Raw genomic sequence first — 15718 nt, 5'->3', positions numbered from 1 at the left:
ACTATCTAGTCTTTACCCGGGTGTGTTTTACAGGTTTTTTGATATGGTGAATAGTATCACTGAAGATATAGGGAAAAACACAGAGGAAGGGGAATGTGATGGAGATTCTGTAGAGGTAAGTACAACATGTCATACTTGATATTTTTCAATTTATTGAGAACTTTAGGCCTCTAGGAGGAATTTTACCATTGACTGCAGTGGGATTAATTAGGCTGACACTGAGTGCTTTTTCAAATCTTTCCCTAGTGTTTAGAAACAAAATATTCTTCATATTTCTTCTCATATGATATACATGATATGATATATATAGCACAGCAGGAACCAATGGCTGGAAGTTAAAGCCAGACAAATTCAAATTAGAAGTAAGGTACAATTTAATAACAGGGAGAGTGGGAAATCATTGCAACAAAAAGGGAAGTGGTAGATTCTTCATCTCTTGATATCTTCAGATCAAGGCTGGATGCCTTTCTGGAAAATATACTTTAGCCAAACAAAGGTATAGGGCTCAATACAGGGGTAATTGGGTTAAAGTATATGGCCTCTGTTATGCAGGAGGTCAGACTAGATGATCTAATAGTCCCACCTGGCCTTAAAAATCTATGCATCTATTAATCTAAACTCAGCAAGAGTGGAACTTTGGTCAGCAAATTTGGAGAGTCTAAAATAGAGATTCCGCAGTACTTGGAAAATGTGGTTAGATCAGGAGAGCAATTGGTACAACATGAATTTATGTGGCAGCAGTGTCTGTGTTCCATGCAGAAGCTGAAGTTGTTCTTTGAGTGCTGGTCCCCATGTGTATTCCACAAGTGGGTACATACATGCTTGACATTTGTAGCAAATAATATCTGTTGGTCCGTGCCTGCAAAGTTGATTCCTTCATGCTCTGAACTGAGTGCATATAAGAGGTTGTGCAGACCAATGTCTCTCCAGTTCCTTCTGACCACTGCATGGTCTGAGTTAGTATCCTCTGTATCCAAAGTGATGTTCTTCTTTTTCCAGAACCTGTAAAAATATAAGAGTGCGCGCGCGCGTGTGTGTGTGTGTACATAGTTTTTAGCATTCTCTGTTGTAAGTTGGAAAGCATACCTCCCCTGGATGGAGTGAGGGCCCATTCCACCAGAGCACAAGCAACCTCAACAGCATCTCTTTGAGAAGTATGTATACTGGACATTTGTAAGGCTGCTACCTGGAGCTCTATCCACACCTTTATGAAGCACTAAGCCTTAGTCAGGCCTCTTCTGTAGATGTAGCTGTTGGGACAGCAGTATTAAGGCATCTGTACAAACTGCATCCTTGCACTCTCCTCCTGATTAAATACTACTTGTCCATCACCCACATGTGGAATGTGCATAGGGACCAGCACTTGAAGAAATGGAGGCTACTTACCTGTAACTGGAGGTTCTTCAAGATGTATGGTCCCTCTCTGTATTACACTACCTACTCTCCTTCCCCTCTGCTTCAGATCCTCTCTGATTCATGGTAAAAAGAGGAAGTAGAGAGGCATTTGTCCATGCTGCCTCTTATACCCTCAGATCAGAGCACAAGGGAAGTAACTCCACAGCTGCAGACCCCAACACCCATTACTTGCAACAAGTCTCTGGTCTCAAGTGCATGGTGCGCATGCGTACCCATGTGTGGAATACAGATAGGGACCACACATCTTAAAAGAACCTCCCGTTACAGGTAAGCTCCATTTTTTATTTTGGTGTGCAGTGCCCTCTATCTGTAGTTTTTTATTATTATTATTTTATGATACCCAACAATAGAAGTATGTTTATTATAAGAAGAAATATTTACATGGTTATGTTATGCAGGTAAAAACCCTGGTTCATATCCTTTCATTTCACGTTGATTGTTTTGCAGTATGACTATGAATATGATGAAAATGGTGAGAGAGTCGTTTTGGGGAAAGGAACTTACGGCATAGTTTATGCAGGACGAGATCTGAGCAATCAAGTTAGGATTGCCATTAAAGAAATCCCAGAAAGAGATAGCAGGTACAGTAATTTAATCTAATCCAAATGATGCTGTGTTTATATACTTCAGTCCTGAAGTACGATTGGCCACTTTGCTGGTTAATGAAGCCCTTTTCTGAAAAGCTGCTGATAAATTATCCATCTCTCTGGTTTTCCTGCTACATTTTCCAGTTCTGTAAGAAACAGTCTCCAAAGCTGTGAAAAACAATGAGTGGTAATAGCAGTTGGGAATATGGCCATCTCAGAATAAGAGTTGTGGGAAGGAAAGGCACCGCATGCAGCTCCAATCAGAGCTACGTATTATTGGCATAGTTTAATATGAGGCTAACAATGGCCCAGGTTGTCTCCTGCTGCACAAAAAGATCAGAAGGTTTCCTCCACTTATAGACTCATAGACTCATAGACTTTAAGGTCAGAAGGGACCATTATGATCATCTGGTCTGACCCCCTGCATGCTGCAGGCCATAAAACCGTCCCTACCCCTTCCCTGGACTCTGCTGTTGAAGTCCCCAATCCTGTTTTTAGTGACTGCAATCGGCAGAGACCCTCCTGCTAGAGATCCCTGCCCCATGCTGCGGAGGAAGGCGAAAAACCTCCAGAGGCTCAGCCAATCTGCCCTGGAGGAAAATTCCTTCCCGACCCCAAATAGACTTCCATGGCAGATTTTTGGGATCTCTGGGAGGCTAGGGCCACACACATGGAGGTCCTGTACCCTGCTGCACCAGCTCTGCCCTTACCCCACCCACCCCACAGCCCTTAACCCACCTGCATCAGCTCTGCCCTTATCCCATCACTGCACCAGCTCTGACCTTACCTCACCACTCTTCTGGAGCTGTGCTGTCAGGAATCTGTCACCTGCCCATTGAAGTTTCTGAGGACAAATGGAAAGAATGTTAATAAGGACTGTGGATGTATTAACTCTCCTGTGTAAGATCTGGGGGGGGGTTGAAGGGAGACCATGTGTATTCCTTCTTATCCTGACTCCAATATCTCCCCACCGCATGAACTCTAGACTGTGCTTAGAGGGCTCTGTAGGGCCCAGGTAGAGGGAAGAGGATGCTATGGAAGGACCTGACTACACTTCAGCATGGAAAACACCTGTTGATCTCAGGGGCCATGGTTTGGACTAATAATAGTGTCACATTTACTGCACCTCTCAGACTTTGAGAGGTGACTTCATGATGATATACAAGTCTCTTTGCAGGGAGAAAAAAACAAGTATTAAAGGGCTCTTTCATGTAGCAGAGAAGGGCATAGCAACAAGCAGTGTCTGGAAATTTAAGTCAAACAAATTAAAATTAGAAATACAGAAATAACAGTGAGGGTGATTAACCATTGGAACAAACTACCAAGTGGGGGAAAGTTGTGGATTCTCCATCTCTTGATACCTTCACAGCAAGACTGTATGCCTTTCTAGAGGCTATGCTTTAGCAAAACATAAGTGATTGGGCTCACTTGAGGGGTAACTGCGTGAAATTCATGAGGTTAGACTAGATAATCTAATGGTCCCTTCTGGGTTTAAAATCTGTGAAAACTTTCTGAAGCCTTTTCCGTCAAGGCCATGCAACCTGCCTCTGTATCTATACTTTTCAGTATTGCCAGCCCCCTTATAATCTCAAACTCAATGGATTCCCCTGTTGGAGAGGAAGGATGGTCAAGTGGTAAGGATATTCACTAGCTCAGGACTTTGGCGACCTGAGTTCAAGTCCCCATTCCACTGCAGATTTCCTGTGTGACTGTTGACAAATCGCTTAGCCTCTGTGTGCCTCAGTACCCCATCTGTAAAATGGAGATAATAGTTCTTCCCTATCTCATGGGGTGATGTTATACATTATGCTGTTACTCTTCATTTTTTGGAACTAGTCAAATATATGTGTTTTATATTCCTGATAAAGATGTTGCTGACATGCAGCATCTCATTTGTGCTGGACTCCTCCTAACATTTCCTGATCAGCTCCACCTTTTTAAGTATACCCTGGCATTCTGAATGAAGCCAACTACTATAATTAACCACAACAGAACACCCGGATATTAATTATTTGTAGGGTTCTTTAACATGTTGAACCTGAGCTGCATTTGTTTTTGTTTACACATAATTTGTAGTGAAGCCTACATAAAAGCTGGAATAAATGGTTTGAAGAATACAATTATTACACACCCTCTTTCATTCAGATTCAGTTTATGCTGTGAAATTTCTTCTGTATTTAAATTGTAAATTACATGCAATGGGTGCCATTTAAAAACTGGATACTTACCATCAAGAATAATTACGTTCATCACGGTGTTTGCAATATTTCCTACTCTAAGGATGAGAAATTCCACAAATATTGTGGTAAAGATCAGAACAAGCCTAAATGCTGCCATGCAATAAAAGTCCGTTTTTTAATGGAGCCCACTGTATTAAATTGTTGAATTATTTAGACTCTTAAAAATTATATTAATCCCTGGGTTCTGATGTGCTGTTGTGCTCAAGAAATTAGCTATGTATTGCAAATTTGTCTTCTTTAAAAAACAGCATTTTCCCACGTGACCAGAAGGAATGGATATAAGAAGTAACATTCAGACACACCTCATGGTTATGTTAAAAAAAATTACCAAAAGCTATAACTAAAATTGATTTTTCAAAAACATAATGAAAATGGCAAATCACTCAATTTTAAAGGGAGATTGCCATGGTTGATAGAAACAAAATTAATCCTACTGATAGCAATGATTTTTAAAAATCCTTCTGATCTTGAAAAATCTATCCATCTCTATAAAGCTAGGTTTTGCAACAGACCAAATACCAGTTCAGTACTCTCAGTGCCCACAAAACACATTTGGGGGAAGATTTTTAAGTGCTCAGTACCCAAAGTTTGGGGTCAGATTTTCAGAAAGCCTTAACATCCATTGAGGCACCCGAGTAAACTGCAGATTAGCAAAGAACCTCAGTATTTCAAAAGAGGTCAGTGTCCGACTTGCTGAGCTCTTTTGACAATCTGGACATATATTTTAATGCCTAATGGAAGCTGGCACTCAGGAGTCTTGATATACTTTCTCGGCTCCTCCAGAGAAAACAGAAAATCAGGCAGACAATCTGATAGGATTGGAAAGTGAGCACTAGCCCTGCCTGAAGGATGACAATTCTGTTTCACAACAACTTTCAAGGTTTTGAAATTTGTTTTTGTTCTGCATTGGAATGAAAACAAAATGGTTGGAACATTTTTGTGAAGTGGAATTGTCACACAAGCTGGTTTTGGATGGAAAAGCTCAAATTTTCAGTTCAGGTCTCTGTTTCCCTTGGATGAGAAGTGACCAGTGAGTCCTGGACCTCAGAAATCTCAATGAAAATATCATCAGAACTGATACCACTCTGAAACATTTTGGCTTTGACAAAATTACATTTTGGTGAACATGTCCCGACCAGCTCTAGTGAGCACCTCTCCATGAAGAGAATATGCTGTTCTCTGGCTGTGATAAATGTCCAGAGATGACATTTCAAATAAGTTTCCTACTTAGCAAGGTTCTCATCTAAATTAGAAGTTTCAGAGTAGCAGCCGTGTTAGTCTGTATCCACAAAAAGAACAGGAGTACTTGTGGCACCTTAGAGACTAACACATTTATTAGAGCATAAGCTTTCATGGACTACAGCCCACTTCTTCGGATGCATATAGAATGGAACATATATTGAGGATATATATATATATATATATATATATATATATATACATATACACACATATACAGAGAGCATGAACAATCTAAGAACATATGCTTTAATTTTTATTGCAGATGGAGTAGTTGATATATTTGGGCATTGAGCTTTTTGCCCAACTGCTCATTCTGGCTGACTTGGCTTGGAGCATACTTTCTTTCTCTGCAAACTCTGGGTGACTGCCTTTATTGTGCCAATTTATTTTTTCAGTATATACAATCATAAGTGTTCTTAGTAACGTGTATTGTAGCATTGTGTAAAACATTCCAAGGTACATGTTTCACAAGACCTCAGGTACTTTGATGTACATTGTTATACAACATCCAGCATTTTATTAAATGAAAATTTCCTTTACTTCCAGGTATTCCCAGCCTTTACATGAAGAAATCGCCCTGCATAAGCATCTCAAGCACAAGAACATTGTGCAGTACTTAGGTTCCTTTAGTGAGAATAGTTTTATTAAGATATTCATGGAACAGGTGCCAGGGGGTAAGTGCTTTTTTAAAATATAAAATTTTAGAATACTGTAACAAGAGTAAATTTGTGTGAATAATATTTTAAAAATGTCCATGGCTATAAGCCACTTCTGTATGGAAATTGCACTAAGGCTGCATCTGGTAAAGTTGATGGTTTGAACAGACTAGGGAGTTGATTTGTATAGCTAATAGGAAACACTAGAATGACCTCACTGCACATTAAGCAGTGGGGGCTGTTGTCTGGCTTGTTGGAAAAAGATGTCTGCCCCTTTATGGGCTAGAAAGTCCAGGAGTGACTTTGAGGCAGCTGCAGACCAGGTTAGGGTGAGGACTCTGACCCATCCCCCACAGGTGACTGGCAGAGAGGAGGGATTATATAGGTCCATGTCAGTGCAGGAAAAGCCAGGATCTATGGGGCCCACCTCTCAGACTTGGGAGCTAATATGTTTTTGGCAGATTTTAAAGGGGGTGTTAGGATATGTCTGGGAACCCTGCTAGGTATGGTGGGGAGGCAACCGAGCTAATTGCTGGCGCCTCCTTATGTTACATGTCCAGTGCAGGTACCCCATAGTGAGGGGATACAGTGATCAGATAAAATGGATTGGTAAAGGGTTTAAAGGTGGTATTCTTTAAAGGAGAGGAAAAGGAGATTCAGGGCTCCTATGACTGGTATGTTAGGGAGCCAACTCCCTCCTCCCTTGTAGGCTCCCCTCAACCCTTGTTCAAGGAGCGGGGTTGGCTGGGGACCAGATGGGTAAGAGGGCTGATGGAAGTCCCCGGGTATATATTGAAATGATTATGGAATTACCTGCACTGTACACTTTTATCTGCCGGGTACTCCCAGACATTTAAGAATAAAGTTGCGGCGTAAACCATATCCAGTGTCGTCTGTGCTTCTTCCAGCATAGTTGGGCAATTGTTGCCAAGGTGCCTGGATCCAACTTGATCAGGTTTGAGAGTAGGGCATGGTATGGAGACAGCACTTGTTGCTGTGACAGATGAGTTCCTCCAGTATAGACTGGGGAAACAATCCACAGTCATCCTCATAGACTTCTTTGAAGCATTCAGTATAGTTGATTGCCAAAGAGGCTGCAGGGATGCACTGAAATTACCTAGTATATTTAGAGTCCTTCCTGCTAGGCTTCACCCAGCAGGTTGTGATGGGCAATTATTCTCTCCTATTCATCACTTGAGAAATCCCAAAGATCAGTCATGCTACCATCTCAGTCATCTGTATAAAACCATGTGGGGAGCAGGTTTGTTGTCTGAAATGTCAGCAATGTGCAGACAGTACCCAGTTGTACACCACCGTCGTATGAGATGTAGCCACCACCAACTCAGAGCTTTTCAAATGCCCAGGGGAGATGAAGAATCTAGATGAAGAGCAGCTGCCTGAAACTGAATATAGGCAAGACAAAAGTGATGCTGGTAGGAAAAAGGAAGTGGGTTGAAGACCTTTCCTTCTATCATCTTTGATTGAAGGCATTGCTGATTTTTTAAAGTCAAGGATCTCTTAATTCTCAATGTATGTGGAGGCCCTAATTGCCATGTTTGCAAAAAAATACACATTTCTATCTGTGGCTAGCTACAAGACTGCACCCCATCCTATTAAGCACAGACCTGGATGTAGTAATCCACAGATTCATGACCTGTAGGCTCAATTAATTGCAACTCATATCTAGGAATGATACCTTACATCTTTCAAAAGCTTCACCTAGTAGAGATTGTAGAAACTTGTCTGCTGAGCAGTACAGATCACTGTGAACAAACCACCCCAGTGCTCTGCTTTTTCCACAGGCTCCTGCTTGAATACAAAGTCCAGGTCAAGGTCTCTATTTTAATAGAAATTCTGCATAGTATTGGCCGTAGCTATCTGAGAGAGCACCTCTCCTATGACCATGACCTCTACTAGCAGTTATATTCCACTGGAAATATGAAACTGTTGGGAAAAGGTGGTAAATGGATGGAGGAGATAAAATCTTCATGGAAGCCCAACCTGGACTATGGAACTCACTCCTACATGAAATGAGCAGCTAGAACTAAATACAAAACCTATCCCTTGAATTAACCTTTTCTACAAAATCTCTTCACACATACTTAGACACACTTTGTAGAGGAGCAGCCTCACCCCTGCAGCACCTCCTGCTGGTTATCTGGGGAATCAGCTCATCCAGCATCCTGGAGCACCCCCTGCAGGCCAGTGATCCGCCTGTCCTCTGGCCCCCGTGTCCCTCCCGGACCCCTTGTATTTGGGGTGCTGCCCCCTGGCAGTACACCCCTCAGTACTAGGGTCTCCCCTCACCAGGGAACCCCCACCCACTCTCCCTACCTCCCCTCAGGATAAAGCTACTGCCAGTCACCAACTAGCCCCCGCTCCCTGGGGCAGACTGCAGTATAGGCCACTCATCATTGGCAAGGTTGGGTTTAGACCTACTACCTTGGCTTACCTCTGGGCTACCCTTTGCAACCCCCAGTACCCCTTGGCCTCCTACCAGGCCACAGTCTGGGGCTATCCAGGCTGGGGCTCCCCGGCCTTTCCCCAGCCCTGCTCCACTACAGGTACCTTATGTGTAGCTCCCTGCAGCCAGGCCCTTCTCTTCCTGAACGCAGAGAGAGATTCCTAACCTCCTGCCTCCCAGCCTCTTATACAGGGCCAGCTGAGGCCTGATTGGGGCGCGGCCCAGCTGTGGCTACTTCCCCAATCAGCCCAGTAGCTTTTCCAGCTGCAGCCCTCTGCCAGGGCTGTTTTAAGCCCTTCTCTACAGGAGTGGGGTAGTCACCCCACTACACACTTCCTTAATGCTTCCTTTCAGTCTGCTTCTCTGTAGGCAAAGAAATGTGACTTTGATTAGCCGTATACTAAATGGCGTGGGACCTGCTTACTTGAAAGACCACATCTCTCCCTAGGCCATATTGCTCCAGCTATGGTTAGCAGAGCTATTCAAATTGGATTCCTCCTGGTTTAACAAAGAAGGGGGAGACTGATTGTAAAGCATTCTACATGAGGGGCCTGTAGTTATGGAATAAATTTCCACACTCTCGGTCTGGGAACGTTGACCTGGAAGTGCATACTTCAAGGCCTGTCCTTTTGCCTAGGTATTTGAAGGGTGTAGAGTTTTATGGGATGATTGTTTATCAGGGCAGAGGGGGGACAGAGTTTTGGTGGGGAAAGTTCACCAACTGTGCTGTGTCAGGGGTTGAGACTTGCTTGATTTTTTCCCTGAGAGTTCAGTGCTGGTTTTGAGTTTGGCATTATTTAAAAGCAACAACACTGAGTACTGTTTAGCCAATGATCATCATGAATGAAAAGAAATACAGAATTTTTTAAAAGTTTAATTATAGATAAATGTAGGAATGTTCGGTGTTATGGAGGATGTCTATATTTTAGTAAAGGTGTATTCTGTTCCTGGTAGTGTAGTTACATTTATTACTTGACAGAAGCTAAGGCCAGAAAGAACAATCTCTGAGCTAAGTTTACTCTGTTTTTTTTCCCCAAAAAAAATTTATAGGCAGCCTTTCTGCTCTTCTGCGTTCAAAATGGGGACCACTAAAAGATAACGAGCAGACAATTGGTTTTTACACCAAGCAGATTCTTGAAGGATTAAAATACCTCCATGATAATCAGATAGTGCATCGAGACATAAAGGTGAGAAGGTGCTATGAATCACAGTCATGGGTTCATTTAACAGGGAAAAGTCAAATCAAAAATACTCTGTGGAAAGTTGGGAAAGAGTTATAGAGGGTTGGGAGGAAAGAAGGAACTTCCACAATGAGATTCTTCATGCAGACCTGACAATGGGAAATCATTTTTCTGAAAGAGTTGGAAGAATCTTGTGAATCTTTGGTGTTTCTTTCCTCTATCAGTATTCTTTACGGAAATTCTGTAGATGGGGAAGCATACACAAGTCCTGATGTTTCATTTTAGAGAGGGAGCACCTTAAAATGGAACTGTAGAAGGCAGCAACAATGATTCTCCCCCCCCCACCCCCGCCTTAAATATCCCTTTAGAATAATTATATAAAAGAATGCGCTTTGAAAATGTGTGCTGCAAGTTGTCTTACATTAACAGTCACTAGAGAAAAATAATTGGTCTAAATGTTCTGTCCTTCAGGGTGATAACGTGCTTATCAACACATACAGTGGAGTTCTAAAGATTTCAGACTTTGGCACATCAAAGAGACTTGCGGGGATCAATCCGTGTACTGAAACTTTCACTGGTATGTTTCTAGTTTACAGTGTCTTCCAATTTGAAAGCAAAAGAAGAACCGTTATGATTGCAGGGTCAGATCCTGCAGCAGCTTCACATGCAGAACTTCCATGGACTTCAAATCAATGTATATAGTAGCTGGAGGAATGGGCTTGTTTTACTTGCTTAATCTTAAATTATAAACTTTATCTTAGTGAGTTGAATTGTATGTGCTGGTAGAGAGGAATGTCATTGCTGACATTACTTGAGAGATTCAAATCCTCCTAGGCAAGATAGGCCTCTTTTCCCCAGGTTCCTGGTTATCATTCTTGTGCACACAGTTTTTAATCTTGCTGCCTCACTGACCCAAAAGTAACTTTTCCTTTGTTTGCTTAATCTGCCTAACGCCACCTCAAGAATTTGTCCTTAATTTGATCTTCCTCCTGCTTGAAAACCTAATTCAAACTTATTGAACTGTGAGTATTATATATATAATTAATAATCACTTTTCAATGTGTGTATTTCAATTCCCTCTTTCAGTGTTTGCTAAATTCTTGCTCTCTGAATTTGAGAGTGCGGAATGCTATGGTTAAATGGCTCTTTCACTCCAAGAAGTAGAATCCTATCACCTCACTAATCAGTTCCTTTCCATCTCTGAATCCAATTCAAAATTGCCCTCCTAATTTTTTCTGTTGGCATATAATGTGACTATGTGAAAATAGGACCTGATCCAAAGCCCACTGAAGTCCATTGAGTTTCAACATTTGTCTTCGGGGGACTTCAGATCAGATCAGTAGCAAACATCATTCACTTTTGGCCTTAACTAAAAGTATTCTTTTGAAATCTATGAGGATAATTTTTTAAATGACTAACATTCCTCCCTGCCCATCCGCATTGTTCCCCTGCCCTTCTTAGCTGCCTCCCTCATCATCTGAGTTTTAAATTTAAAAAAGTGTGTTTTTAATCAGGTACCCTTCAGTATATGGCACCAGAAATAATAGACAAAGGGCCACGAGGCTATGGAAAAGCTGCCGACATCTGGTCTTTGGGGTGCACCATCATTGAAATGGCCACAGGGAAGCCTCCATTTTATGAACTGGGAGAGCCACAGGCAGCTATGTTTAAGGTAAGACCTCTTTCTTAGACCATTCTGTTCAGGTCCATTGTTTTTTGTAAACAAAGGAAATCTTATGACTGTATTAAAAGACAGAGAGTGGGAGAACAGGAAGGATAAGATAAAGGAAATGCGTCTTTAATGAGCATATTAGAATGAATGTGTTATCTGAAAAAGAACAGGAGTACTTGTGGCACCTTAGAGACTAACAAATTTATTTGAGCATAAGCTTTCGTGGGCTACATCCCACTTCTTTGGATGTAGCCCACAAAAGCTTATGCTCAAATAAATTTGTTAGTCTCTAAGGTGCCACAAGTACTCCTGTTCTTTTTGCGGATACAGACTAACACGGCTGCTACTCTGAAACCTGTGTTATCTGATGTGATTCAATTGAGGGGGAGTGCTGTATTGTTTTGAAGAAGACAGAAATGGAACAACAAAAAGCTGTTCACAAATCTGTTACTTTTTTTTATATCTATTCCATTTTAACATGGTGAGCTGTGCATCCTCTTTCTGTGAGACCCTCTTTGGGAGCGAGAGAATTTTTCAGATTTTCTAGTAAAATGCAGGTCATTAATGGTGATTTTGTTTCATTGACTTCAGTAGGTTTTAAGGAAGAGGTTTTAGTAAGTCTGTATCAAAAGCAGATAGCAACGTGTAAGAGAAAAGACTTCTGGTTTCTCTTAGTTTACTCTTTCATTTCTCTCAGGTGGGAATGTTTAAAATACACCCAGAGATTCCTGAATCCATGTCAGCAGAGGCCAAAGCCTTCATACTGCGTTGCTTTGAACCAGACCCTGACAAGCGAACTTTTGCTAATGAACTACTTGTAGATGAGTTTTTAAAGATTTCAAGCAAGAAGAGAAAATCCCAAACAAAACTCTCAGGTAATTGTATCACTGAGATGTATCTGGTAGATTTTTACCTCATTAAAGAGACTGTTTCCTATAACCATAGGTCATAACCTCTGAGACTAAAGCAATGTATCATCTGTCTTGATGAATATTCAGCAATAAACCTCTATTTATCTATGACCTATGGAAACAGAATAGGTCTATAACAGGGGACTGGACTAGGTGACCTCTCGAGGTCCCTTCCAGTCCTATGATTTTATAAGAGCATAATTCTATCACCACTTGTATGGAAATGTTCCAGATAAAGTATTTTTTATAGTTTTGGAAAGTCCTTATAAATGTTCTAATTTAAAACCTACTTGCACAACCGATTAATAAGCAACATTTGTTGATTACAAAGCAAAAATAGTTTAATATAAAAGACTGCAAAATTTGTTGAAAGCTTTGATTTCTATGACAGGCATTAAAACAAACTGAGATTCATTTTTTCTAAGGGTTACCATTGCTAGAAATATTAATATGTTTGAAATTTATTTTAAACTTAAACTGAATAGAAGAATCTTCTTACTTTAGCTACTGTATACAAAGTTATTACACAGATTATACCACTGGTTTTGGTTTTAAATTGTGGAGCACAAGTGGTTTCTTTGACAGCATAAGTGATGTATTTATTTAAATGTGGAAAAAATGCCTGCTGCATTTAAGAAAACATTTTTATCAAGATACCTAAAATAAAGAAGAAATGTTAAATCCCCATGTTAACTTGTTTGGAGAAAAAAAACAAATAAAAATAGATTAAATTCCAATTTCTCTTTTCAATTGAAATCAGAGACTGATTAGATAAATGACAGTCTAGATATTGTTAGCATGCACAGTACAACTGAGAGGAAAGAATTTATTACCTACACTATATTTGCTCAGTTAAATTTACCATATGATGAATATTTTTGTTTGCTTTTCCTCCCACAGCTCTTTCAGCTAACTCAAATGGTGAGTTTTAATATTCTAAATTTTTTCCTCAAAACGTGTAACTATGTTGATAGAACGAAAATCATTTACTCACTCTGCGGGTAAATTACCACACCTAAAAACTGCACAGATGAGATAATTGGACACAGTTATCAAACCAAATAGTCTATCATTCTTAGGAAGCCATAACCTTATCACATAGGTTTAAAGTACTGTATATCAGGGATTCTCAACCTTTTTCTCTCTGAGGCCCCCTTCGACATGCTATAAAAACTCCAGGGCCCAGCGGGGGCCGAGGGGTGTGTGTCTTGGGGCCAGGGCCTGGGGCATAAGCATAGTTTGACTTCTATTTTTGGGGCAGGGGGGAAAGGGTCCAGTGGGGCTCAAGCCATCTCCGCATGGCAGGGTCCAGGGAGGGAGCGCTACCTCCACTCCTTGACTTATCTCAGCAGGCCACCCAGCCTGTCTGGGTTGGGGGGGTGGGGCACACAACCAAAAATTATAACTCAAAGGTGTGGGGCTTAGCTCAAAAAGTTTGAAAACAGCTTAGGGTGCAGGGAAGGGGTAGCTCAGGGTGCAGGGAGAGCATAGCTCAGGGGGTAGGGAGAGGAGTATTAGGTGCTGTGCACTGGGAGGACTCCCCTTCGGTCCCTATTCCCTGATGGCTCTGCCAGCCACGGAGCCAGGTCTCCCTGCCCAGGCGGCTCTTACCGGCTGCGTGAGCGAAGTGGGCTGGGAGCTGAGGAGCAGTAGGAGAGGAGGGAACGCTGCTGCTGCCTGCTCCATGGCACCAGCCAGAGCAGCAGCTGCCCCACATTGCTTCCCACCTCTAACCTGGCCAGGTGGTGGGGAGAGGAGGTGGGGCGAAGTGTGGAGCTGCCCCCGAGACTGCTGTGCTCTTGTGCTGCACTTGGGGGGGAGGAGGGGGGGAATGCCCTCCATGTTCCCATGTTCAGGGGCTCAGGGCTTCTGCCCCACAGGGAGCACTAGGGCTTGGGGCTCTGGGATTCAGCCCCATGCTTGTGGGGGGGGAGGGAGCGGCGGAGGGCTCTGGGGATCCGGGCTTCAGCCCCACGCCTTCTAGCTTCAGCCCCGCAGCCCACTTGAGAACCGCTGCTGTATATAATCAGGTTAGGTTACAGTTTGACAGGGCAGGTGGCTAATATCTTGCCTATCATGGGCCTTGTTGTTTATAGTAACAGTTCCAGTTGAAATGGTGCATGGCACTTGAAACAGCAAGGTGTCAGAGGGACTTTTGCTTGGAATAGTAGTCTTTATCTCCATTTTTAATCATTTTTTCAATTACCTAAACTCTGAGATGCCATATAAGAGTTTGAATAGGGTGACCAGATGTCCCGATTTTATAGGGACAGTCCCGATATTTGGGGTTTTGTCTGATATAGGCACCCATTTTCCCCCATCCCAATTTTTCACACTTGCGGTCTAGTCACCCTAAGTTTGAATGAGAATTCAGAACCTTCTTGCCGCAACAGCAAGTGTGCTGTTTATAGAAGAAGCTAACCCAAAGTTAACTTGCATGTGTCACACTTTTGTCCAAAAAAAACAACCCCGGGTTATCTTCCAGATTCACCTAGGGTCAAATTTAGCTTAGTATAGCGGGCTTGTGTGAAGGGCCTAGCACAGGGGTGGGCAAACTTTTTGGGATGAGGGCCACATCTGGGTGGGGAAATTGTATGCAGGGCCAGGGCAGGGGGTTGGGGTGCAGGAAGGAGTGCGGGGTGTGGGAGGGAGTGCGGTGTGCAGGAAGGGGCTCAGGGCAGGGGTGCAGGAGGGGTGCAGGTATATGAGGGGGCTCAGGGAAGGGGGTTGGGGTGCAGGAGGGGTGTGGGGTGTGGCAGGGGGCTCAGGGCAGGGGGTTGGGGTGCAGGAGGGGTGTGGGGTGTACAAGGGGGCTCAGGGCAAGGAGTTGGGGTGCAGGAGGGATGCGAGCTGCAGGCAGTGGGCTTAAGGCAGGGAGTTGGGGGCAGGGTGCGGGAGGGGTTCGGGTTACAGTAGGAGGCTCAGGGCAGGGGGTTGGGGTGCACAGGTGCAGGGTGCAGCATGGGGCTTAGCAGGGGGTTGGGGTGCAGGAGAGGTGCGGGGTGTGTGAGGGGGCTCAGGGCAGGGAGTTGGGGGGGGTGCAGGGAGGAGTTCGGGCTCCGGGGTGGCAGCAGTGCGTACCAGGGCCACGGCAGGCTCCCTGCCCTGTCCCCAGCCCTGCACCGCTCCAGTAAGCACTGCGGCCCCTGGGGGTGGGGGGGCACGGAAGGCTCCATGTGCGCTGCCCTTGCTGTGCCTCGAGGTACCTCCCCCGAAGCTCCCATTGGCCACATTTCCCTGTTCCTGGCCAATGGGAGCTGCGGGGGGCGGTGCCTGGAGGCAAGAGCAATGCACAGAGCCCTCTGCCCCCCCGCCCGGGGGCTGCAGGGGTGTGGTGCCGGCCGCTTCT

General features: G+C 43.4%; 1 protein-coding gene across 5 annotated transcripts in view; it reads left to right on the top strand.

The window, feature by feature from the left end:
* The window catches only part of MAP3K5 (mitogen-activated protein kinase kinase kinase 5), a 160078-nt gene that overhangs the window by 123333 nt on the left and 21027 nt on the right, over positions 1 to 15718 (top strand). For all 5 annotated transcript variants that reach the window (XR_010599700.1, XM_024113118.3, XM_042848192.2 and 2 more), the window contains 8 exons: positions 34 to 115; positions 1864 to 1997; positions 6032 to 6159; positions 9656 to 9792; positions 10258 to 10363; positions 11301 to 11458; positions 12156 to 12333; positions 13270 to 13290. Coding sequence is in view for 4 of the 5 variants with exons in the window: in XM_024113118.3 (XP_023968886.1) it covers positions 34 to 115; positions 1864 to 1997; positions 6032 to 6159; positions 9656 to 9792; positions 10258 to 10363; positions 11301 to 11458; positions 12156 to 12333; positions 13270 to 13290 (944 nt within the window). In the remaining variant the exon portion in view is untranslated. The remainder of the gene's footprint in view (positions 1 to 33; positions 116 to 1863; positions 1998 to 6031; positions 6160 to 9655; positions 9793 to 10257; positions 10364 to 11300; positions 11459 to 12155; positions 12334 to 13269; positions 13291 to 15718) is intronic.

The sequence above is a fragment of the Chrysemys picta genome, chromosome 3 (genome assembly GCF_011386835.1).
Source record: "Chrysemys picta bellii isolate R12L10 chromosome 3, ASM1138683v2, whole genome shotgun sequence".
Classification (NCBI taxonomy): Eukaryota; Metazoa; Chordata; order Testudines; family Emydidae; genus Chrysemys; species Chrysemys picta.
The sequence above is the reverse complement of the archived record's forward strand: the minus strand, read 5'-3'. Positions and strand labels throughout refer to the sequence as shown.